Source organism: Podarcis liolepis (assembly GCF_965112155.1).
Source record: "Podarcis liolepis genome assembly, chromosome: 13".
Lineage (NCBI taxonomy): Eukaryota > Metazoa > Chordata > Lepidosauria > Squamata > Lacertidae > Podarcis > Podarcis liolepis.
The window spans coordinates 18,216,650-18,242,274 of record NC_139573.1 but is presented as its reverse complement, the minus strand read 5'-3'; the positions used below and the strand labels follow the sequence as shown (position 1 = coordinate 18,242,274).

The window sequence follows — 25,625 nt, the reverse complement described above, 5'->3', positions numbered from 1 at the left end:
ATATGGTCTGAAGCACAACATCAAAAAAACAAAGATCATGGCCACTGGTCCCATCACCTCCTGGCAAATAGAAGGGAAAGAAATGGAGGCAGTGAGAGATTTTACTTTCTTGGGCTCCATGATCACGGCAGATGGTGACAGCAGCCACGAAATTAAAAGACGCCTGCTTATTGGGAGAAAAGCAATGACAAACCTAGACAGCATCTTAAAAAGCAAAGACATCACCTTGGCAACAAAGGTCCGTATAGTAAAAGCTATGGTTTTTCCACTAGTGATGTATGGAAGTGAGAGCTGGGCCATAAAGAAGGCTGATCGCCGAATAATTGATGCTTTTCAATTATGGTGCTGGAGGAGACTCTTGAGAGGCCCATGGACTGCAAGAAGATCAAACCTATCCATTCTGAAGGAAATCAGCCCTGAGTGCTCACTGGAAGGACAGATCGTGAAGCTGAGGCTCCAATACTTTGGCCACCTCATGAGAAGAGAAGACTCCCTGGAAAAGACCCTGATGTTGGGAAAGATGGAGGGCACAAGGAGAAGGGGCAACAGAGGATGAGATGGTTGGACAGTGTTCTCAAAGCTACCAGCAGGAGTTTGACCAAACTGCGGAAGGCAGTGGAAGATAGGAGTGCCTGGCGTGCTCTGGTCTAGTGGGTCACGAAGTGTCGGACACGACTAAAAGACTAAACAACAACAAAAGGGGCAACAATTCCCAGGATTCTTGGAGAGGGAATGTGGACTGCTTGGTTGTACTATTTTCAAATCATCTTTATCGATTTTCAGATGTACACCCAATCATCTCCATTGATTTTCAGACATGCATCCAAACATCTATCGGCCAACTCAAATGGCACAACAGAAATAAACAAGTGAAATACAGATCCAAACAGAAAAGGCATCAGTACGCCTCATATTATCTGCTATGATAGCGAGTATCAAACCCAATGGGTTGGTTGTGCTTCTTTAGAAGAGAACAGGGGTACGTGAGAATCAGTATTAAGAGTTAGTAGGGACCTCAAAGTCCACCCTACTGCAGACAGCTTTACACCACTTTTAATAGTTATTGCGTCCCCTAATCCTGGGAACTGTATTTTTCCTCCTACAGAGCTACAATTTCCAGCACCTCTTACAAACTATGGTTCCCAGGATTCTTTGTAGAAGAAGGCATATGATTTCAACGCACCGTATGTGCCAAAGTAACCCAAAGACTCGGGCTACAATCCTAACACCAGCTTGTCTGGCAGTAAGCTCTGTTGGATTCAGTGGGACTTCCTTGTGAGAGCTGCCGCTATAGTTACTACGCACTTTCGCTGAGGCAGCAGGGGAGGCATTTCCATATCTGTCTCTCTGGAGCCAGCCGTAACTTAGGGATCGTAGATCACAAGGACCCTAGAATCGAAAAGTCGGAAGGGACCCCAAAGGGTCATCTAGCCCAACCCCCTTGCAAGACAGGAATCCTGCCAACTACAGCTGTCTCTGGATGGGCTCGATCTTGGCCACTCCCTTCTGTAGTGTATCAGATACCGACTCTTCCACCTCTCCGCCTTTGGGACTGAATGCCCACCGTCTTTGCCCCACATCCCCCTCTAAAAGTGCCCACTCCTCAGCTCCGAGACATTCCCCGCCTCTTTCCCAAACGGAGCGAAATCGCTTTCGGTTTCCATTTCGCCGGAATCGAAAGCGACTGGCATCTTTAAAGCGCAGCAGCCGCTGCTTCCCCCGCCCTCCGCCTTGAGGCGAGGTAGGGCAGCGGACCTATTTTGCTCTTTAGTCACCGTCGGCCGGGAAGCTGCGCACCTGCATCTTCCAAGAGACGCGGTGAGTAATAACAGACCGCAGGTGATGGGGACCGATTCAACAGGACTCCCGGGCTCCTTGGGAGGAGTAACGGGGTTTAAACAGGCTTAGAAGAAGTACGAGCGTCTCTGGAAACACAGCGAAATGCTCTGATCCTAAACATATTTGCTTAGTTAATACAGACACTTCTAGCCCACCTTTCCTCTAAAGAGCGCAAGGTGCCTCGTTCGCATTTTATCCTCCCAGCAGCCCTGGGAAGTAGGCTAGGCTGAGAGATTGGCGTCTGTGAGCCATCGCTTTTGAGGTTTTCCTCACCTAGCAAATTCCCCGCAGAAGCAAAAAGCTAATACTTCAGGCGGGGGAGAAAAATATATCGCTCTAATTTCTACTTGCAGGAAACTTGCCTTTTCTTTTTATAAAACTTGGGAGGGAAAGTTAAAACGTCGACTTGCCTTGACGTTTAGCCTTGTCGACTAAAATGGTGCAGTGCTGGGCTCTTAGACCTCATTCTCCTAGTGTAGACTTGGCTTATAGTGTGACTATGCAGTAGAAATACAAATATGGCTGTATTCTAAATGGTACTGCGTGAAATTACCACCGTTTTGCATTCTGGGGAACCTCCTGCGTCTAGTTGGCCTGGCTGGCAGGCATTCAAAAGGCGAAACTTTCCCTACTGTCTGGATGCAGTGATAACCAGGGAAGGCCTTGTCACTTGAATGAATTTTGTTTCCCTGCATATAGCAATTAAAAGAAAGGCTGAAGAATGTGAGGTGGCAAGTGAGCAGCCCCACTGTTCTGGTACCCAAGCAATTCCTATAAAACTGTAGTTGGGAATCTACAAATGTAAACCCCTCCCCTTTGCTTTCTTGACACTCACCCCAGACACCATCTGGGCTCTGCATCCTCCTCCATTGTTTTTGGCTGGCTTGGAAGGTGTCCTTGAACATTTTTGATAATGCCTTTTGTTTGCATAGATATATAAGTTTGTGTCCATCTAGAAACCTCTAGCGTTGAGTTTGCTGGGATGTTTCCTTCTTGATGAGGGTAAGAGGCACACCCATTTCTCTGTCCACTTTTTGCTTCTTGCCATGCCCACCACAGGCATGTGATGCCCAGAATGTGGACTTTGGGCTGAAAAAAAGGTTTCAGTCAGAGCACATCCTCTCTTATCAACCCTTGGTAGGAAACACAAAAATTTCTCCGGAAATGATGATTCTGCAATAGTTGTAACGGATCATGTGCTTCCATTGTGTTCTGGCTCTGTAAATGTGTTGTTTATTGTGTGTTTGGCTGTCTTGATGGCTGAAAAGGAGTGAACCAAATAACCTCAGTGGCCTGTGATGACCAGGGGATGTGTCTCTTCCCCTTACGTGTTTGTGATCCATTCTTCCAAAGTGCTCCCCTTAAAATTAGGGGAGCTGAACAAGTTTACAATTGGGTCTGTAGTTTGAAATGATGCAGGGATATTTGATAAATTATTAGTAGGGTCCACGCTACTAGGTTAAGCAAAATGCAGCTGGACTGAGAAACATGAGAAAAGACAGGAATATTAGGAGGTGAACAGTGGAAAGCCTTGGGAGGAAAGTTCCCATACAATAATACTTCAGTATAATTTAGGGAAACATCACTTTAAAATATGCAGAAGTGATTTTTAACACCTTTTAGGTTGTAACAATTAAAAAAAATTAAAAAGTTTTGTTGGAGGGGATGTTGGGGAGTTGGATCTTATATGTGGTGGGATTGTAAGTATGTTGCCAAATTTTGGGGAAAGATTTTTAATGAAACCTCAGCAGTAATTGTCGGGGGGGGGGGCAGGGAAGGGATCCCCAAAGCACCTGAACTGGATCTGTTATTACAGGGGGAAATCAGAAAAGCTTACATAAACAAGTTCTTGGTGGGGCTCCAAGAATCTCAGTGACGAGATTTGGAGGGGGGGACTTACAAGAGTTGAAACACAGCGAAATAGTACAACACAGCATGGGAAATCATGTTAATTGACGTATTGATAAGGGTACGTTTGACCTAGGGTAAAAAAGAGAGACATTTTTGGTGGCCCTTTATTATGTACACAAGAAAGGTGGTGTGAAACCTATGCCACTGGTCTTTAGAAATATCTGGATTATGTAACTTTTATTTGTTCAAAGGCAACATACTCTCAGGAAAAGAACAGTGCAGGCTTGATTCTTTGTATACACTGTCTAGTTTATTTGTAGGTTCATTTTATTTTGTAATCTTTGGAATGCTTTTGGTGTCAAAGGTTTGAATTTAATAAACAATAACTATAAGAAATAGTAAAAAGGTTGTATGCCTGCATAAGAAAATGAATAAAAGATGAACTGACACAGGACAAGAACTGGGAGTTGGCAAGAGTTCAAGGAACTTGATAAGGGTGCTGAGAGTTGTTAGGAGACCCCTGTTCCCTTCACAGAGCTACAAATCTCAAATTTTAACAATCAATCCCTCTTCCCAGAGAACTCTGGCAATTGTCTTCCTGTGAGGGGAATTAGAGGTTCCTAACAACCCTCAGCACCCTTAACCAACTACAGTTTCCAGGAATCTTTGGGGGAAGCCACGACTGTTAAAATGGTATAATAGTGGCTGAAATGTATATCTGGCAAAATAGTGGTTTAAATAAATATCAGCAACCTTTCCTGTCCACCTCGTGGAATTGTTGCACAGTCTGTTGAAAACAAAAGCACATTCCAGATGTAAGCTTACTCTAAAGCTTACTCTAAAGTGAGTTGGTCCCAATGGCTTAAAAGGACTTAATTTTAAATTGTGTTGTGAGGGGTTATTGGGTTTTGTTTTGATTTTGATTATGTACTTTGTGTTTTTATATTGTGATTTTATCCTGTGAACTGCCCTGAGACCTGCAGGTACAGAGCGGCCTACAAATTTTATAAGTTACAGTAATAATAATTTAGTAAACGTGTTTTAGATCGGAAGCAGAGGACAGAGAAAGATGCCACACTGCTTGTGGCAGGCTTGGACTGTTTGCCTTTGCCTTTGGTAACAGAAGTCACATCCTTACCATACATTTAAAGCACCTGGTTTTCCCCAAAGAATCCTGGGAACTGTAGTTTCTTCCTCACATAAACTACAGTTTCCAGCACACATAACAAACTGCAGCCTGGCAGGGTTTTCTATTGTTCCAAAATCCCTTTGATGAGAGATGAGTTGGGGGGGGGGGTGTTTGTAACATCATGGTAAGTGATTCCTCTTGTCTGTTTTGTTAAAAGATGCCCATTTACAGAAGGAACAATAGTTTATGAGCTCTTTTTTTGTTCAGTGGGGACCAATGCGCAAATCGTATTGGTGAGATTATGCACTCCATTTTTTCCTCATTCTGCATTTTTCTCCTCACTTTTGCAGGTATCAACATGTCTCAGGGGCAGAAGAAGAGGTGAGAAATGCAGTGCGTGTGTATCCATGGGATTTCTCATGGACAAAAAATGCTAGTGAGACTGTGCTGGATGTGCTGATCATAGAACTGTAGAGTTGAAAGGGACCTAAAGGGTCATCTAGTCCAACCCCATACAATGCAGGGATCTCAGCTAAGGCATCCATGACAGGTGGCCATCCATTCTGATTAAAAACCTCCAAGGAAGGAGAGTCCACCATCTCCCAAGGGAGACTGTTCCAATGTCAAACAGCTCTTACCACCAGAGTTCTTTCTGATGTTTAGTTAGAACCAAAACTATATGGGATCTGATAACACCTTGCTTAAAACATTGCTGACTCTTCCTCCAAGGAGCTCAGAGCTAGACCGAGTGTGTGAAGAACTGGCCCAAGGTCACCCAGTGAGTTCTGTGGCTCTGAGGGTTAGGCTGTGGGCAGGAGACTGTGGTGAGAGCTTGTCGTGAGAACCAAAAGTTAAATGAGGCAGGATGAAGAAGCAAGTTAGGAACAAAAGGCTACAGACCTCTGGGTATAGGGTACAGTGGTACCTCGGGTTACATATGCTTCAGGTTACATACACTTCAGGTTACAGACTCCGCTAACCCAGAAATAGTACCTCGGGTTAAGAACTTTGCTTCAGGATGAGAACAGAAATTGTGCACTGGCAGCGCAGCACCAGCAGGAGGCCCCATTAGCTAAAGTGGTGCTTCAGGTTAAGAACAGTTTCAGGTTAAGAATGGACATCCGGAACGAATTAAGTACTTAACCCGAGCTACCACTGTATAATAATAATAATAATAATAATAATAATAATAATAATAATAATACTCGAGATGTCAGGGAGACAAGCCTTGAACAAGGCTTACCTGGAACAAGAAGTTCACTTACAGTTTTTGCTGGCCAGTAGGATCCAATAGCCAAGCTGGGTCAGTAGTGGCAGCCCAGGGTCCTTTGAATACCAAATTGTCCAGGCAGATGCCACAACAATGCAGTGTCACTCAGGAGGGAAACCTGCACACAGACCCAACAGCAGAGGGAAGATTTAAACTAGGAGTTAGGAACCTTTGGACCATGGGCCAGTTGCCTCCTTATTCTGTTTATAGTGTTTCTCACCCCTGCTAAACTTAAGGTTGCAAAGGCCTTCTATTGTAGCCAACAGTAAGCTTTTCCCCAAGCTCAATTGGGTTGTGTTGTTTTTAGGGTGGTGGGTTTGCAGCTGGGTCCAGAAGCGTGATTAATCCTTTTCTCTCCCCACTTTTAAACCCTCCACAATGTATTTTCTAAGAAGTCTTCTTTTGCCGTAATGGTTGTATGAGAGGGATGATCTTTGGGAAGAGTGCAGTTGGAGAGGGAAGGGTTAACCCATCTCTCTTCTCAGCTGAGATTTCCAGGAATCTCTCTCTTTCTCTCTCCTGGCAATTAGGTTTGCTAAAAGCTAGAAGGCTATTTTCAACCCCAGTTGCTGTGCATGTTAATACATCTCTCTGTCTCTCTCTGTATATGCATGTGCACCTGTGTATGCTAGTATTATTGTGCATTTGGTGGCTACACACACGACTGGGAATGTGGCTCTCACAGAGGTGGAGCTAGCTGCTGCGGCACCAGGAGCTGCGCACATGTTGTGCACCCAGGGGGCAGAGCGAGTGTCCCAGGGGGGCGCCGCCTGCGCCAAGCATCCCAGGGGGCGAGACACCTAGGGGGGCGAAGCAAGCCACCCATGGCAGGTTGCTTCCTGGGCAGGGTGGGGGCAGGGAGGGAGCCACGCCACTTTGCCAGCAGCCTTCCTCCCTTCCCTCTTCCTTTTGACAGCTCAGGAGAGGCTCCCCCCCAAAGGAGGCGGGGGGGGGCAATGGCGAGCTGCTCACCCGCAACTCCCAAGCCTCCTTCGAGCTGTCAAAACGAAGGGGGGAAGGCCGCTGGCAAGGCGGCGCAGCTCTGCCCCTTCCCCTGATGGCTTGGGATATGCTTGGGAGTCGTGGGCGGGCAGTGTGCTGAACATCAACCCCCTCAGTGATGACACCCGGGGTGGACCGCCCCCACCAGCCCCCCTTCCTACACCCCGGTTATTGTAGCTACACCATTGCTACAGTTTATTTGGGCAGTGCAAGGGTTGGGCAGGTCGGCAGTGAGCTCAAGGTTGCCCAGGTGCACCACCCCACCCCACAGCCTGGTCCTGTTTAGACTGAAGTCTCTCTGTTTCTATTCATATACTCTAACTACTGTAACCGTCTGCCTTTCTTTCAGGAAGGGCTTTCGACAAAAATCACCTCCTGTCCTCAAATACTTGCAGGGCATCCTCCGCAAGTACCCAGATGGGGGTCAGATCTTAAAAGTAAGTTTTTAAGCATTGGCCCTGGGCTTTTTGCATTTGCCGTTTTTGAGAGCGAAGCCATTTCACATGGATTGCATTTTAAGTAGGGCTTGAACAACTTGCGTGTTCACAGAGAGGAGGCAGCCAAACACCCGGATTTTTTGGGAAGAGACGACTGCAAGTTTAGAGCAGGAAGCTGTTCTGGAGCGCAGGCCCAAAGGACGGCTTGTGGGAGTGGCTGGGTGCAGGGGTACCAAAGAAGGATGCCAAAAACATCAGAATGGCCAGTTCTAGTGCAGTATTAAAGAAGGTGCAGATTTGCAGCAAAGAAGCCTGCCAGGTCTCCCAGCCTTTACAGATGCGGGACAGACACAGCAGCAAGGAGATGGCTTGTCCTCCCTTTTCTAAATAGGTAAAGTTTGAAAGGGGTGATATTGACAACCCCTGTATATGTCTAGCAGTTTATGGAATGTGGGACTGGCATCCATGTAGCAATTTCCACAGTCTGTCTGTGTTGACCCCTGGCCTTTGTTCCTACTCTCATTCTCTTCTTCTTCCTGAAGGAGCTGATCCAAAATGCAGATGATGCGGGGGCTGAAGAGGTGATCTTGCTCTATGATGCACGGAGTTTTGGAACCCAGAGCCTTTTCTCAGAGGGGCTGGCAAGCACCCAAGGTATGGATTAGACACCTCCCAATGGTGGGTGTTCTGGGGGGCCCAGCAGAGAAATCACAATGTCTCCTATAGGGAGGAAGTTGGCTGGGTGAAATTCATAATAATTTTTCAGGGATGCTTTCAAGGGTCAAAGGCTTCCTTCTTAGCAGTCAGTAGCCAAGGCTTCTCTAAGTTCTTCTTATATTGACCAGAATGATTCTTTGTGCCTGGGAAGGCAGCAGTGAACTTCCTCTACTTTGGGGCCATTTCGTCCCACAATGCATCCAAGGAAAGTTGCCATGATGTAGTGTCCTTCCAGGTGCCTTGTGGGAGGGAAATATGGCTGGTCACTGTACAGTAGTTTCCCACATTCTCATTTCTGTGCTACAATATCCATTTTGGGATAGATGGAAAACACTGGCCTTATATGCTCTCACAATGACTGTTAAAGTCGTATAAATGTGCTTTAAACAAATGATGTGGGTACCTGAGAGTTCGCCTCCAGTATGTTCAATATATTGGCTCTATTCCAGTATCACATCATGGTTTGCAGAAATCTTAGTCTAGAAAAGAGATGGGGGGGGGGCCTGTGGCTCTCCAATTATAGTTGAACTCCAACTCCCATCAGTCCCAGTGATTATAGCCAATGGTCAGGGATGGTGGCAGGGCTCTCCAGCCCTTGTTTATAGGACCTGGTCTGCTTCTGATAGCAGTCAGGTTTATTAGCCTGCTCCCATTTCTCTGGTGCCACAGCCTCTAGAGGTGGCTGTTACCACGGTTTGCTAAATTAGACAGGATCTCGTGCCACAAAATGTTCAATCATGATTTCTGTTTTGGTTTGCTGGCTGATCACAAACCCTAGTTTGCAATTCAGGCATTGTGCCATGTCAAATTTGGCTTGGGAGTGACACCGTGAATCGAACCATCATCAAGGCACCTGAGTAAAAATTGCATGACCACATTTCTCTTTTTCAGGCCCTGCACTTCTTGCCTATAACAACGGTCTATTCTCTGAGGCTGACTGGGAAGGGATCCAGAGTCCAGGCATCAGTCACAAGGAGGATGACCCTTCTACAGTTGGACGCTTTGGCTTGGGCTTCAATTCAGTTTACCATATCACAGGTGAGAAGTTCTGCCTGGCTCAATTTGGGAGATTGTCAGTCTTCAAAACCAGATGTCTTTGGGAGGAAGGCATAAGAATTATAGGGAAAAGGACTAGAAGACAGCTCAGGACCCCAAGACCTCAGGGACCACCTCTCTCTCCCCACATCGGCATACCTGGACCCTGCAATCATCCTCAGAGACCTTTGTCTGTGTACTTCTTCTGAGGGGGAGGGAATGGGAGAATGGGCTTTCTCAACAGTGGCTCTCCATTTGTAGAATGCTCTCCCCAGCGAAATATGCCTAATGCCATCATTGAGATGGGGGAAATTGAGAGAGATAAAGATTAATTGAAATTGCATGAAGGGGGAAAAGGAACCAAGTCTGGGGCAACCACATTTTAATGGCTGAATTCCTTCCCTTCACTCTGTTTAGATTTCCCATCTATACTTTCTGATGTATGTTTGGGGGTGCTGGACCCACAGCAGATGGCATTACATGACGGGGGTCAGCTCTGGGAGGTGAGTGAATGGGAAGAGGCATCCGACCAGTTCCAACCATTCTGGGCAGCACTGAAGTCTCTGGGCCAGCCTTGCCCAACTGCGGAAGGACGCTTTCCAGGCACCCTGTTTCGCTTCCCGCTACGACAGAGTCCATCGAAGATCTCAGAAAATCTCTACAGTCCAGAACGGGTGCAGAAACTGCTGCTCTCGTTCGTGAATGATGCCCCCATTAGTTTGCTGTTCCTCAGGAACATCAAGAAACTGACGTTGGGTCTCATTGAGTCCGATGGTGCCATCCGTGAGCTGCTGAAGGCTGAGGCCACCACTCGCCCATTTAATGGGTTGGGCATGAGCCAAGGTGTGCTGGAAGTTGCAGAATGCAGTAGTGGAAAGGCAAACCTTGTTGATGATGCTATGGGCACTAAACTGGACATGGGTGTCCACATCAAAACACTTACTCTATGTGGCACTGGGACTGGACAGGCCAGCAAGTGCAACTGGCTTGTGTTGTCTGCTGAAGCGAAAAAGGATGCCTTCCCAGAACTGTGGGAGCTCGCAGTGAAGGTCAGCTCTAAGCCTGTGTTGTCCTTGGCTTACTGTTTGCAAGACAAGTGCATGGGACGCCTCAGCTGCGTCTTGCCGCTCCCGGCCACAGAGGAAAACACCACTGGATTGCCACTGCACATCAGTGCCCCCTTCCAGCTGACAGATGACCGAAGACACGTGCAGTGGTCTGAAGAGGGGTCCCAGGCGAGGGGAGCCGATGGTCGTTGGAACCACTTGCTTATGGAGGAGATGTTGCCTGTTGCTTATTGCCAAATGGTACTGCTGGCATCTACCTGTCCGGACAACCCATATGGGGCATGGCCAGACCCAGACCAAAGCCAACAACTCCGATACAAGCCTTTAGTGGTTCAGATATGCCAGACACTGATGGACATGAAACTCTTGGTACAAGTCGGCGATGGGGAACCTCGTTTGCTCCACCCCTGCAAAGCCGTGATCTTGCCAGAGGTAGTGAGTGGTAAACCAGTAGAGAAGGCCCTGGAGAAGGCCCTCATTTTGGCAGGATCACCGCTTGCAGCTGCTCCTCTCCATGTGCGCCGAGCTTTGGTGTGGGGTGCCAAAGGCAGGGCAGCGGTGCAAGAGGCCACACCGAAGTTTGTCAGGGAGACCCTGCGACGGACTACCAGTGTGTGGCATGGGATATCCTTGACAGAGAAACAGTTGCTGTTGGAGTACTTGGTTGGAGATGGGTGTTACCAGGAGCTGAAGAATCTGCCACTGCTGCCGACAGCCAATGGAAACTTTACCTGCTTTGGAGATTCTGGAGAGACGGTGTTCCTCGATAACCACAACTTCCCCAGGTGAACGGTCTTACCACATATGATCCCCAGGGTAAACCGGCATTGTCCTTTTAGCCCTACCACAGTTAAATGTCCTCTCCCTATTAGATGTTCCAATTAATGGACTTGCATAATGGTTAATGCACGCATGTGCACATGCACACATACACACCTTGCAAGGCAGTTCACAAATGTCTTCACTATGGCTCATTTCAGACACTGCACCAAACCAAGAGACAGAGGCCCTTATGCACTTTTTTCATATGCATAGTTCGGCTCAGTGTCTCCCCTAGCGCCAGCCTGCACTTCTTTGAGACCCAGTTTTCACTCTGAGAAATACTGCCCTACAGGATAAAGAGGCCTATGCTGCATTTCTTTAGATTCCCTAAAATGGTTAGCCCCATAAATAAACCAGTGGCATTAACTGGGTGTTTGTCCCATAGTGCATCCCATTTCTTTGTCTTTCCTAACTGACTTTGGTTTCTTTCTGCCGATTTTGCAGGATCCTGTTGCCTGGCCTGGCTCACCGGTTCTTGCCCAAGGATCTAAACCCTGAGCTGCTGAAGCATCTGCAAACAATTGCAGAAAAGGGTGAGACTTTCAGTTTCCTGGGTGCACCATGATCAGCTTCTGGTGTTTTATGGGTTCCCCACCCTGGTGTTCTTAAGATGCTGTTAGACTACAACTCCTATTTTCACTGGCCATGCTAGACTTCAACTTCCTTCAGCCTCAGCCAGCATGGCCCAACGGTCAGAGATTATGGGGATGGCAATCCACAGCATCCACAGGGCACCAGGCTGGCTGCCACCAGTGTAAATGTTCTACCATGTACAAACACATGCTTTTTACACACAGGCGCCATTTTCTCCTCCCAGCAACACTGTAAAATAGATTAGGTGGAAAGATAGTGAGCGTGACACCAAATAGCAGTAGAGTGGCTGTCTCCAAGTAAACTAACTTCACAGCTAGTTTGGGCATTTGAACCCTTAAGCACAGGGTTGGGGAACATTTCCCCCCAGCCACCAGTAGAGATGGATCACTCTTGTCAAAGGTCTGATCTGATCGCTTGCAGTGGATTCTGCCACCCTTCCATCATTCTCTGTTGGGTCGTCATCCTCCACCACCTGCATTAAATTAGAGCAAGGGCTGAAGGTTGTCCCCCTTTGCCTTAGTCTTATTTTCTAATCCAGGGGCAGGCAACATTTGGCCCTCTCGATGTTGACGAACTACAACTTTCACCAGCTCCCTTAATCATGGCCAATGGCCTGAGATGATGGGAGTTGTAGTTCAGCAATATCTGATGGGCCACAGTTTGCATCTGCCTGCTGTAATCACTATACCACGCTGGTTTTTGGTACGCTGATCAGTTTCAGGCTCACTTTGCTTCAGCAGTGCTCTAGCATCATTGTGATACCAAATCATTCACAGACCTATACATATTGGAGTTCAGTTGCATCCAAAGTAGTTTTCAGTGCTGGGCATAGAAGTCGTGTATACATAGCCACTTTGCTCCCAACAGGAAATGCAAGTGCACACAAATGGTGGTTGCTGATTTCTCTCTCTCTCTCTCTCTCTCTCTCTCTCTCTCTCTCTCATATTCAGGGTTATTCAGGAACTTTGTTTCCATGGATCAAAATGTCATTGAGCAGAACCTTCGTGGATCTCTCCCTAAGGACTGGGTCAGCAGCAACCCTGCTCCTGTATCTTGGTGCCCAAAGGAGTACCCAAAACAGCCCCCGCTTGAGTGGCTTTCTGCTTTCTGGAGTTTCCTGAGTCGCCATGCTCCCTCCCTGGCACCCTTCAAGGGATGCCCCCTGATACCACTGACTCCTCTACAGAACTCCCACAGTGGAATCCAGTTGGCACGGCTGCTGCCTCAGCCTACTCTGCTGTTCCAGAGCCATGAGGGGCGTTGTCTGCCGGACGAAGTGGCTGGCATTCTGGAGAGACTGGGATGCACTGTGGTCTGGAGCTGGCAGCCAGAATGGTGCCACCGCCAGCTGAGAGAGTACGTACTAGAACCCACGCCTGGGAGTGTCTTGCAGGTCTTTGCCCATTTAGGGGTAGCATCTGTGGCTGGTCGCGTTGCATCTCTGCCCACCTGCCAGATCAAGAGCCTGAGTGCTTTTTTCTCCACGGCTGCGTCGCTTTCCCCCAAAGAAGCCGAAGTCCTAACTGAGTTGCCGCTCTTCTTCAAGATGCCCTCCCTCCTTCCACCCACCAGGTCTGGCTTGGTGCCAGCCCAGCACCACCTGGCTTTAGAGAAGAACCTGGTTCCACCAGTGCCCTCGGATCTGCTAACTCCAGAGCCTGTGCTGTTGTGTCATAATGAAGCTGAACGCCACCTGCTCTTGCTAATCGGGCAGAAGCTCCTGGGGACGCCGGATCTGTGCCTGCTGTGCATCAAGGCGATGACGAAGGGGGCATATGCCAGTTGGGCACAGGAAGCCAAGCGGCTCATGCTGTGGGTGCTGCACAATGGGGACTCCCTCTTCAGCCAGAGCCGAGAGCTGCAAACTTTGTGTCGTGAGCTGCCATTCCTGGATTGCGGATCAGGAAGGTTGGGCAGGCCCAGTGACCTCTATGATCCAGAGAATCGCACTTTGCAGGATTTATTGAGACCTTGCTGCTTCCCCACAGGGCCCTTCCGGGAGCCAGCAGCACTGCGAACCCTTCGTGTTCTGGGCCTGAAATCTGATCTCAGTGCTGTCTGTCCAGCAGATGCATTGATGGCTGCGGAGGAAGTTGGTCAACTGCAAGAGGCTGCAGATGCCAGTGCCAAATCACAGGCACTCATCCGGGTCTGCAATGAGACTCCTCTACTCTCACGCTTCTCCTTAAAGGAGCTGAAGCGGCTGTGGTCCCTGCCTTGGGTGCCTGCCACCAACACTTCCACATTGGCGGCAGCTGGAGATTTCTTGGCACCTGAATTGCTTCGCTCGGAGAGGTACGCTGCTCTTGTCGGGCTGGTCATGGGACTGACTAATGCTTTTCGGCCAGAAGCTGCAAAAGAACTGGGTCTGGAGAACTCTCCTCCACCAGAGAAAGTGATGGAGAATCTAGCTGCCTTGGCACAGGGATGTCACCCTGAGGAGGCCTTTGTGTTAACTACAAAGCTGCACAGCATCTATCGGCACATGCAACAGCACCTGAGGGACTTCCAGAAGCCACCTGTGGGACCTGTGGTGTGGAATGGGACTGGCTTCTCCTTGGCTGCAGATGTGGTGCTGGCCTACCCTGATGGCTTAGACCTTACAGCCCTGATGTCACGAGTGCCTCTGGACTTCCAAGGTTACAGCCAGCTGTTTGCAGCATGGGGGGTCCATAAGTTACCAAAAGAGGAGGAAGTGTGCCAAGCAATGCAGAAGTTGGCAGATCAAATCAATGCCCGACCACAAGGCGGCATGCATGCTGAACTGCTCCTTGTGATAGCTGTCCTGGACTGGCTGTGCGCTCGTGGCTACCATGGAGAAAGGGAAATGCCAGTGCCTGTGCGGATTCAAGGACTGTCCGGTTTTGTTCTACGCCCGGCCAGTTCTGTGCTGTACTGTGACATGGATCGGGCGCACCTTGCTGAGCTGGATGGCGACCCACCTACTTTGGTGCATGAATCTGTTTCCTCTGCCACTGCTACCTTCCATGGTGTGGAAATGCTAAGCACACGGTTTTCAGGCTTGGAAGTGTTGGAGGCTCAGGCGTGGGGTCCTTCGGAGCCAATCACCCTCCGGATCCGTAACATCCTTCGTGAATACAGCCAGGATGCAGATGTGTTCCTGGAACTGCTGCAAAATGCTGAGGATGCTGGCGCCCAAACTTGCCGCTTCCTAGTCGATCTCCGTGAGCATAACGGTACCACTGAAGGACTCCTGGACCCGGGCATGGCTGCCTGCCAGGGCCCCGCACTTTGGGCCCAGAATGATGCGTTCTTCACCGAGACAGATTTCTCTAACATCATCCGTCTAGGAGCAGCTACCAAGGAACGGCAGGATGACAAGATTGGTCGTTTTGGGCTGGGCTTCTGCACTGTCTACCACATCACTGATGTGCCCTCTCTTCTCAGTGGCCACACCATGCTCATCTTTGACCCAAACATCACCCACCTTCGGAAGCATATCCGTAATTCAGGCCAACCAGGCATGCGTCTCACATTGCACCGAAAAGTCGCCGCTGGATTTCCTGAACAATTTCGACCGTTCAGAGGAATCTTTGGCTGTCAACCTGGAGATGATTACCAAGGCACGCTCCTCCGCCTGCCCTTCCGCACTGAGGAGGAGGCAGAGGACTCTCAGATCTGCTGTGATCCGTTTGGACCCAGTCGAATCAAATCCTTGCAAATTGGTTTCCGGGAGATGTACAAGTACCTGCTGATCTTCCTGAGAAAAGTGCAGGAGGTGTCACTGACCCACCTTCCTCATGGTTCCAGTTCCCCAGAAACCACCCAGCCATTAGCCACAGTGAGCAGGAAAGCACTTGTCAGGATGGGTACGTCCACTATTGTGCAGTTGACAGCAACATGGAAGACGAGTGTGGTCACCAGCCATTACCTGCTGCACTCCTGCTCTGCTCAAGGAGAAGCCCTTCAGGTCTTCAAACAGGGAAAAGAAAAGGATGTCCATTTCTCGCCTCCTGTTGCTAGCGTTGCTTTGCCCCTCCGCCCCGCCACTGCTGCTGGAAAATGGGTTCCAGATGTAGATGGTTTTAAGGGCCGTGCCTTCTGCTTTCTACCTCTTCCTATTGAAACTGGACTCCCGTTGCATCTCACGGCAGTCTTTGCTGTGCAGAGTAATCGCAAAGGACTCTGGGACGCTACTGAGAAGGGGAAATGGAACAAGGCACTCTTACGGGATTCCGTGCTGGGTGCCTGGCTTGGAGCACTGTCCCTGCTCCGGGACATGTACGAGGAAGGATTGCTGGAGGACTATGAGTACCATGCTTTCTGGCCTGACGTGCGCAGTGCCAAGCACCCATTCAGTGAAACAGTCAAGGCCTTCTACCAAGCCTTAGTCAATGGTGTTGATGGGGAACAGCCAGTTCTCTTTTCTGATGGACAGCGATGGTGCCCAGCCCGGGATGCCTGTATCCTCAATTCTGACATTACCTGTCAGGAGCATCTGGAACCTATAGCTTTCAGGGTCTTCTCTTTACTTTTGCCAGAGCCAAAGATGGCGGTGTCAGTTCCAGATTGGGTGAAGATGAACTTCAGAGATTGCATCCAGGGGGACGTCCTGTTGCCAAACACCTACAATTGGGCACGATTCCTCTGTGAGCTTGTTTTGCCCAATCTTGCTCAGCTGGCAGTGCCTGATCGCGATGTCCTCATTCTTCGTGCTCTGGATATGAATGATGCTGGCGTGAATAAGATCCTGACATCCTGGCCTTGCATTCCAACTGTCCCCAATAGTTTGCTGAGAAACATTAAAGAACTTGTACACCCAAGGGGCTGCGCTGCACCTCTCTACGCTCCTGAAGATGGCCGTTTCCCCACAGGCACAGGGTTTCTGGAACCAGAGAGGCTGTTGCGCTTGGAGCATCTTGGTATGGCCAAAGATTGTGTAGAAATGGAGGAACTGATAGCTCGAGCCAGAACTGTGGCAGCCTTGTGGAGTCATGACCCAGTCAAGGCCTGCCAGCGTGCCCGCTGCATCCTAGAGCTCCTTGAGGACCACCTGCAGGAAAGCTACAGCAACACTACCCAGGTTACTTTCAGAGACATTCCCTTCTTGCCAGCAGTACTACCTGCTAACCAACGCAAACTTTGCTGCCCCAAAGAGATTTACTACCATAAGCAGCACCCCCTGGTAGGCTTGACTGAGCCTGTCCTGGACAAGACAGCCCTTGGTAAAGGCTTGAAGCTCTCCATGGAGCTAAAGGAATTCCTAGGACTGAATCGCCAGCCGCCAGTATCTACAGTGCTGACACAACTGGAGGAAGCATCACGTAGTTCCAATGCCCTGTCCAGAATGGAGCTGGGAAACATAGCACAAATCTGCTATGCGTTCCTGAATGAAATAGTGCAGATGAACCCTCTGTCCAAGGTGGAGGTGTCCCAAAGGGCAAGGACATTCCCCTTTGTTTTCATGGACACTGGCTTTGTGTCAGTGTGCAGTGTGGCCCATTGCCTGTTCTTTGATGCTGCTCCATACCTCTTCCAGTTGCCTCAGGAGTACCAGAAGCAAAAGATGCTGTGGGAGTGTGTTGGGTTGCCTGCGACTTTCAAAGTGAAGGACTATGCCACTGTGTTGCAGACTTTGGCCAAGGAGGGAGCTGGACAGTCTCTTTCCAAAGGGCATCTGGACCTAGTTGTCAGGTTGATCACTGTAGGGCTGGCCGAGGCCCTGCCAGAGGGTCAACAGTTGAGTCCTTATGAAGCCCAGAGTGTATTTTTCCCAGACAAACACAAAGTTCTTCATCCATTGCCCAAGCTCCTCTTTGATGACACGCCATGGCTTCCGCATGAGAAAGGGACCCTGCTCTGCCATGCCATGATCCCACGAGAAATTGCTATGCGCTGTGGAATTCAGACCACAAAAGGACGTGTCTTGTCACGCCAGCAGATTCAGGGTCTCTCTTCCTGGGCCACAGATTTTGGAGCCAAGGAAGAAATCTGCACCCGGCTGGCCAACATCCTCGGTGACTACTCCTCTTCAAAGGATGTGCTCAAGGAGCTGTTGCAGAATGCAGACGATGCTGGTGCAAATCTTGTCCACTTTGTCTGGGATCGGCGACAGCACCCGACTGATCGCGTCTTCAGCAAGGAGTGGAATGAACTTCAAGGCCCAGCACTTTGCATCTACAATGACCGCACCTTCCAGATGTGTGACATAGAAGGGATCCAGCGCTTGGGCTCTGGTGGCAAAGGTGGGAGGAGAGATGCTACCGGCAAATATGGACTAGGTTTCAATACAGTTTATCACCTGACTGACTGCCCTGCCTTTGTGACGGGAGACAGTGCTCTGTGTGTCTTTGACCCCCTGTTGCGCTATGTCCCTGGTTCTGATGAGATCTCACCTGGTGCAATGTACAACCTTGCTAAAGAAGTCAAAGACACCATCAGTGATGTTTATAATACCTTTTTACCTGATGTGTTTAACTTGGAACAAGGCACAGTTTTCCGGTTACCCTTACGTACTCCTGATGGTGCAGCCTCATCCCGTATCTGCCAGAGCTCTGTGTCCGAGCAAGACATGAAGAAAATTGTGGTGGCTCTCATTGAAGAAGCCGACAGCCTTGTGCTGTTCCTCAACCACGTTCGCTGCGTGGTCTTCTCTATAATAAGTGAGAGGGGAGGGACACCGAAGGAGGTGCTACGGGTAGAGGCTGAAGGTGGTGAGCCTGAAAGACTAGAATACCAGAAGCGTCTCCAACAGGCTGCTGCAGCAGGTGGAATGGATGATGGCGAGCCAATGAGAGTCTTCTACAGAATGAAGGTGAAGAGTAGTATTTCCAAAGTTTCCAGCAACTGGCTGGTAGGTAGGCAGATTGGGCTTGAGAGTGACAATACCGTGCAAAACATGGACTTGGCGTGTGGGGGTGTGGCAGCTTGTTTTGACGGACGGCCACCTGGTAGGGCCTTCTGCACACTGCCGCTTCTGGAAGAAACAGGCCTTCCCATCCACATCAATGGGAACTTTGCTGTGGACTCTGCTCGCCGTGGCTTGCGGAAGGATGATGGTGAAGGTGGTGCCAATACGTCCTGGAATAACTTGCTGCTGCAGTGTCTCATTGCCCCATTGTACTGCCACTTGCTTTATGAGCTGCGCCGGGCACTGAATGATACACCACTGCAGTTCCACTCCCTGACTGCATGTGAGAAGTGGCTGGAATCAAACTATTTGCAGTATTTCCCATTTGTGACAAGGGATGTCCCCCCAGCATGGCAACAGCTGGTGACCCGTGTGTATGAACTGGCATACATGGAGCAGCTTCCCTTGGTCCCTGTGTACCAGAAGAAGATTAATTTCAAGTATGAATTTAAGATGGAAGAAGTGAGTGTGCACTGGAGTGCACCCAGACTGGGCCACCCAACCAGTGATCCCTATTTCCTGCAGTCTGAGATAAGTGAGGTTCTTGAGCTTACTCTTCAGAGTCTGGGCATGAATTTTGTCCCTGCCTTCCAACATTTGCAATTGGTACACGACCATTTTGTCAAGGCAGGAGTTGATATCCTAACCCTCGATTCTCCTTCCCTCTGCTGCTTCCTCAAGAACCTGCCCAACTTTCTCCTGCCCTGCCCACTTCATCTGACACCTGTGAAGAATAGCTGTCACTGTTCTGCTCTCCTCGAGTTCTGCCTCAGTAAGCTTCTTCCTGATGACAAAAGCTGCCTGGAAGGTCTCCCTTTGCTGGTGACCCAAGATAACATGCTGAGGTGCTTCACTCAGCAGTGTCCTCCATACCATAGCAGTGTGCACAATCTTTTCCCACACCGTCAGGACTGTTTCTTTCACTGCCGAATTGATGGAAAGGCCAGGCAGCTATTAGTAAATATGGGGTTCCTAAAGGATTTTACACTCTCTGATTCTGTGGCCTTCATCAAGGAGATGCTGTCTTTGGACAACAGGGTCAGTACTGATAAAGGCCAAGAATGGCTCCGTGAACTGTGGGCTTTCTTTGAGAACCAGATCTGCATGACTGCGAATTCAGACACAATGAAAAATATGTTTGCGGAGCTAGTTTCCCTCTTCAAAGGTTGTGCCATGCTCCCTGTGTGTTGTGGCTGCACTAAGTTCTTGGTTCCCCTTGAGTCCCTCAACACGATAATGCCTGGTCAAGCAGGCCCTGTTACTGAAATTCTCCACAAACTGGGCTTTTCCAAGTTGGACTCCTCTCTTTTGCCTCCAAAGCTCGCTGCACATTGCATTCTGCCATGTGTGTTGCAGATCGAGAATCCTACAGTAGTGCTCGAACAACTGGCAGCTCATCATGACCTGTGTTGGGATGCGCTCAAAGGGTGGGAGTTTGAAGCGCTGTTGCGGTTCCTAAGCAGCCAACTGAATATGCTGAAGAATGACCATGGATTGCTAAGCAAGTTGAAATCCTTGCCTGTGTTTAAAACACACCAAGGGAAGCACGTTTCGTTGGCTTCATACAGGAATATCTACATCTTGGAGTCCAAGATTCCAAAGGAAACCAAGAACTTCCAGGAGCTTTATGAGGTAGATGAGAAGACTGTCCTGCTGAGTGATAGCTTGCTGAACCGACATCTCAGTAAGAGCTTGAGCATTGGTGTAATGAACGATTTGCAGCAGTTTGTAAAGCAGCTTTTGCCTCGGCTGCCCCATCTCCCCGAAGCTCGTGTACTGGAGGCTGTGAGATTACTCCTCCTTATCAAGAGGCATTATCCTGAGGAATATCAGGCCGAGAAAAAGACAGTGGTGACAACATTCCAGTCTTTCGCCTTCATCCGGGACAAGCAAGGTGTGATGCGTCCTGTGTCCTACTTTTATGAGGAGAAAATGTGTTTCAAGAAGTTGAGATTGGATTCTCTGTTCGTGCCGCGCAAATTCTATGACGCAGTGTGGCCAGAGAATATATGGGAGTTGAAAGAGTTCTTACTTGATGTGGGCTTGCAGCAAGAGATCTCTGAGGAATACTTTCTAGTGTTGGCTACCCAAATTGCAGAAGAAGCATTGAGGGCTGGAGAACAGAAGGATGGTGCCCATGATCTTGATAAAAGGAGGAGAGCACTCTGGAGCTACTTACTTTCCAGTGAAAACTTCTCAGAGGCCTTCCTGGAAACAGTGTCCAAGATCCATTTCCTATTGCCAAAGAAGATCTCTGAAGATCTGTGTTGCCTTCACTCGCCATACGTGCCGTGTAATACTCCTGTGGCACCCCAAGGTTCCTTGTTAACTATGAAAGCAGACCTGGTGTGGACTTCAGCGGTCATTCTGCCTTCTGTTGAATATGTTGGGGAAAATAAAGAAACCATCCTAAAACAACTGGGAGTGCTGCGCACCTTGCCAGCCCATTTAGTCTTGGAGAATCTAAGAAACGTATGCCAGGCACCATGTGACACTCCAAAAGCTAGGAAAACTCGAGAGGATGTCCTAAAGTCAGCTTATGGCTATTTGTCGCAACAGCAAATGTTAGAGACTGCCTGCTTAAAGGGATTCCCTGTGATACTAGTGGATGACAGTGAGGTAGCAGAGGCCCAGAATGTGGTGGTCTCATTAAAATACCCAAAGGACTTCCGGCCGTATCTTTACAAGCTACCACCAAAGCTAGCTGTCTATATGGATGTCCTGGAGAAATTGGGAGTGGAAGATGAGGCAAGCATCCATCACTATGCCAGTGTTCTGGCCAGAATTCATGCAGAGACTGTAAGGCAGGCTACACTGCATGCCAACCTCACCAAAACAGTGCTCAGGGCCACTCAGTTCCTCTTCCAGCTCTTAGATGAAGCAAAGGATCAAATGGATTTCTCAGAGCTGAAAGAACTGCATCTGCCTTGTACTGATGGGAAGCTATATCCATCAAACAGCCTCATCTTTAGTTTTTACGAGTCTGGCCAGGAACCCCAGGGCTTTCAGTGCAAATTTCGCTTTCTGATAGATCTCTCAATATGTCAGCTACCTTACGACAAGTATAAGCAGCAGAGGCTTCTGCATCAGCTGCCTGAAGCCTTGCGCCCCAAGAACTTGTTAGATATCACTGAAGAGCAGCTGGAAGAGTCCTCTCTGAAACTCTGTACCTATGGGGAACACTGTGAGTTCCAAAACTGGCTACAAGAACTACTCATGTCTTGCGAGTTCCAGCATGCTCTGGTTGCACTGCTTAAATGGCAGGGTGGGACAAAAGTAGAGGAAGTGGAATGCATGTTTGAAGGATGCTTCTCACCAGAGCGGCTAGAAGTGGTTTGTTGTGAAAAAGTGTACACAACCATGGTGCACAATTCGCAGAGTGTGGAAGGAACCCAGTGTGCCAAGACAGTGTATGCTGCAACAATGCCAGATGGCAAACTGCAGCTTTACCTTGCACACCAGGAGAGCAAAGGTGCACAGTGGGCTGTGGAGTTCTCTGGCAATTTAGCCACAGAACTGAATAGGCTTTTAGGACAAAGATTTCGCCTGTGGGCCCTGATGGTTCTTGGGCAGATTCTGATTTGCCAAAGTCCTAAGGGAATTGCTGAGGTGCTAAAGAAAAACAAAGTGCCCTTGCAGCTGCCAGCAAACCTAAATGCCTATATCCTGCCTCCTCCTGGAGAGGACATCCCTGAGGAATGGTATGACAGCCTGGACATGAGCATCCTCCATACTTTTCTGCCAGAAGATTACGTGGGTTACCTGGATTCTTCCAAGCCCAGAGAGCATTACCTCTACGCTGTGGTCCTTGAAGCCCTTGGGCCACGGCAGAGCGGTACTGGCCAAGTACACACATACCTTGTTGACTTGGGAGGAGGGCAGCATGCAGAAGTCAGTGCCTATGACCTTTACCATTTCCGGAGGAATAACTCTGCATCTGATCTGAGTAAAGCTGTGGTCTTGGCAGAAGGCTCCCCTGGTGCTAGCAGTACTGCAAGACCACTTACAAGCGGCAATTGGTACGAGAGGCCACTGAGTGAGATAAAGAAAGAAGTGGATGTCTGCTTGGCTGAAATTTGGAGCTTGTCAGAGGATGAGAGGAGGAAGGCTTTAAGAAGACTCTATCTGTGCTACCACCCAGATAAAAACATAGGTCAAGAGGATTCTGCCAATGAAATTTTCAAATACCTTAAAGACAAGATCAAGGAGATGGAGAACAATAGAACGCCCAGTGGCTCCAGAGGGGGACCCAAAAGTAGAGGTTCCTACAAGAGGAGCTCTGAATTTTGGGGTGAATGGGACCAGCAAGCTCATCAGCATCAAGAGAGGCGTACAGAATTCACCAGGCAAAGATGGGGTGGAGGAGGATGGGGTGGGGGTGGTGGAGGAGGAGGAGGAGGCCACTGCAACTACAACTTCTGGTCCTTCCATCAGAGAGGGCCAAAGTATTCAAAGGATCAATCAAAACTTCACTGCTTGGAGGAGGCTAGGCGCTGGCTAAGGCAAGCCAAGTGTGATCTGAAGGCGGCAGCCAGTAGTGCTGGTCAGGGTAGCACTGAATGGCTGCTTTACAAGACTTACCGGGCAGTGGAGAAAGCCCTGACAGCAGCTGAATACTACCAGGGAGGTCGCTTTGACAGGAATCTGACTCTTCCAATGCTGGCTAGTAAGGTAGCTTCTTATGGACAGGAGTTGGAAAAGCTGCCTGATCAGATTGAGGAACTCCGGCAGCATGGCGTGGATGACAAGAGAACGCAGTATCCCAGCTACCACAATTCACCCACCATTCCTAATGAGGCTTTCCTTAGATGCAAGGAGAAGGAGGTGCTGCTTTTAGCAGGAGATATCCTAAGCGTGGTGAAGAAGTGGATTGGCCTAGAATGAGAGTTGTGAGGATTTTATTGTTTAAAGTCTTGACTGACAATATATAAACATGGGCATTCTTGTAGCTGAAACATTTGGGATCAAATATTATAAAATGGGAGCGGGGCCTGCTTAGAAAATTGATGTCTCTTCAAACAATTCCTAACTCACTAACACTGTATCATGTGAGAAAACAGGACTAGATAACCATTCTTGAACAGTGACACTTTGTTACCTGTCTTCTGATATACAGAAAAAATAAAGTTGCTTTGTTAAGAAATAAAGAAGCTAAGTTATATGCTTACGTTGTACAAGCTGTGGCAGAGATGGGGAACCAATGACACCCCCCCCCCCAGTAGGAAGCTGCTGTATACAGAGTCAGACCGTTGGTCAGTGCAGCTCAGTACAGTCATACCTTGGATCCCAAACACCTTGCAAGTCTAACGTTTCAGCTCCTGAACGCCACAAACCCAGTAGTGAGTGTTCCGGTTTGCAAACATTATTTGGAACCCGAACGTCTGATGCGACTTCCGCAGCTTCCAATTAGCTGCAGGAGCCAAGGTTCTGCAGGGGTCAGAAACTGCATTTGTAAAATGCAGTACCTTTTCAGGGCTCAATTTAAATATCAATATGGAATCATCACTTAACACAACCACTATTTACTTTTATTAATGAATTCCTACCCCACTTTGTAAAAACAAAACCCTAAGTACACAACGCTACACTACTCAAAACCAACATAGTACAAAATACAATGAAAATTCAACCTTAAAAAGTAAAAATAACAATACAGTCAAACCTCGTTCTGCGCCTGCGTCCGCTTTGGCGAACGTCCGTGGCAAGCCTGGAAGTACCGGAACAGGTTACTTCCGGGTTTGCGGCTCGCGCAGAAGCTCTAAATCGCACTGTGCATGTGCAGATGCAGCGCTTCAATGTGTGTGCGTCATTTTCAGGTTGCTGCAGGGCCTCCGGAACAGATCCCTGCCATAACCCAAGGTTCCACTGTACAACCAACAGCAGTTAAAAAATAAAGTTTTCAGGCAGATCACACAATAAAATGCTGAGTAGGAGTACATTAAGGAATGCTTAAAGGGGAGGATGTCACCTGGGAGAAACAGGTTTTTTTAATGCTACTGAGCAGCAGTATAGAATCAAAGGGCATTAGCTATCCTTGCTCAATTAACCTGGAGTAAATACATGTTGTTTTGTGTAGCAAAAGTGCCAATTGCCTCTGGTTTTGAGAATGTAGTTAGAGAACAAAATGACGAGAGTTCACCTTCAAAGGACATTCAGTCTCTGATTACTCCTGGATTCAGTCACAAAACTATTGTTTCTCCTGATGAAATGATTGTTGGTGGTAAGGAAATATAGGTATATAAAAAGGAGAATTCCTGGATGCCATGATCAAGAGGTTTGAAATCACAAAACATGCAGCAAAGTAAAATGTGGAAATAGAGGTTGTTAAACCTTTAAAATATGCCAATTTAAAGTGAGTTCCAAAATGTCTCCTCAAGATGTTTTCCCCCCCAAAGTTGCACTCTTTTCCTAGCGTAGAAAAAGACCACATGTTTGATAAGTTTAAAAAAATGGTTTACTTACAAACTCTCCAAAGGTCAGATTAATGTACTTTTCCATACAGCATTCAGAAAAAGTTGCACAGTCAGTAAAACTTGACTCACTTACAATGGTGAAAATCCTAAATTATTAGTATAGGAACTCAAGAGTAGCTTGTAAGAGCCATAGGGTCTGAGCTACAGCAACCAACCCAGACCTCACATGCTGAGTTCATCAGGTAGACTGGAGGTTGAACCATATGATTGATTACGCAGTCCCTCCCAAGGTTAAGGACAGCTTGCTTTATGATCTCAATCCTTTTGTGTATTAATTAGACTTGGTTGTATGAGGCTGGTTATCTCACAAAGATGTACAGATCTAACAGCCATCATTCATTTCTTTGTGATGTGGCTACAAATCACATGTTGGCTTGAGCATGAAGACTGTTGAACTAAAAGGAGGAAGTTACCAGAAAAAAATGCACCAATTTCCAAATTCTGCAAAAGGCCTCCAGCCACAATTCAAGATGCTAAATAGCTTAGGTCCAATAGAGTTTAGAGAACACCTAAGGATT

General features: G+C 48.3%; 2 protein-coding genes across 3 annotated transcripts in view; one reads left to right on the top strand and one right to left on the bottom strand.

Moving 5' to 3' along the window:
• The window catches only part of LOC310690451 (histone H4), a 122,336-nt gene that overhangs the window by 63,858 nt on the left and 32,853 nt on the right, over window positions 1–25,625 (bottom strand). The gene's annotated exons all lie outside the window — the stretch shown is intronic.
• LOC310690429 (sacsin-like) lies at window positions 370–23,784 on the top strand. Of its 2 annotated transcripts, XM_083469276.1 has the most exons (8): window positions 370–1,818; window positions 5,170–5,200; window positions 7,441–7,528; window positions 8,071–8,182; window positions 9,137–9,283; window positions 9,698–11,132; window positions 11,614–11,702; window positions 12,714–23,784. In XM_083469276.1, exons 2-8 carry the CDS (start codon window positions 5,178–5,180, stop codon window positions 23,516–23,518), a joined length of 12,699 nt encoding a protein of 4,232 aa, XP_083325402.1. In that variant the 5' UTR covers window positions 370–1,818; window positions 5,170–5,177; the 3' UTR covers window positions 23,519–23,784. The 2 variants fall into 2 exon arrangements, with proteins under 2 accessions (XP_083325402.1, XP_083325401.1); XM_083469275.1 differs by lacking the exon at window positions 370–1,818 and having other exon boundaries at window positions 4,563–5,200.

Coding starts and splice junctions, on each gene's coding strand:
- LOC310690429 (XM_083469275.1), top strand. CDS start 5,121: ATGCACTCCATTTTTTCCTCATTCTGCATTTTTCTCCTCACTTTTGCA. Junction 7,529..8,070: donor ATGGGGGTCAGATCTTAAAA/GTAAGTTTTTAA, acceptor TTCTTCCTGAAG/GAGCTGATCCAAAATGCAGA. Junction 11,703..12,713: donor GCAAACAATTGCAGAAAAGG/GTGAGACTTTCA, acceptor TCTCATATTCAG/GGTTATTCAGGAACTTTGTT.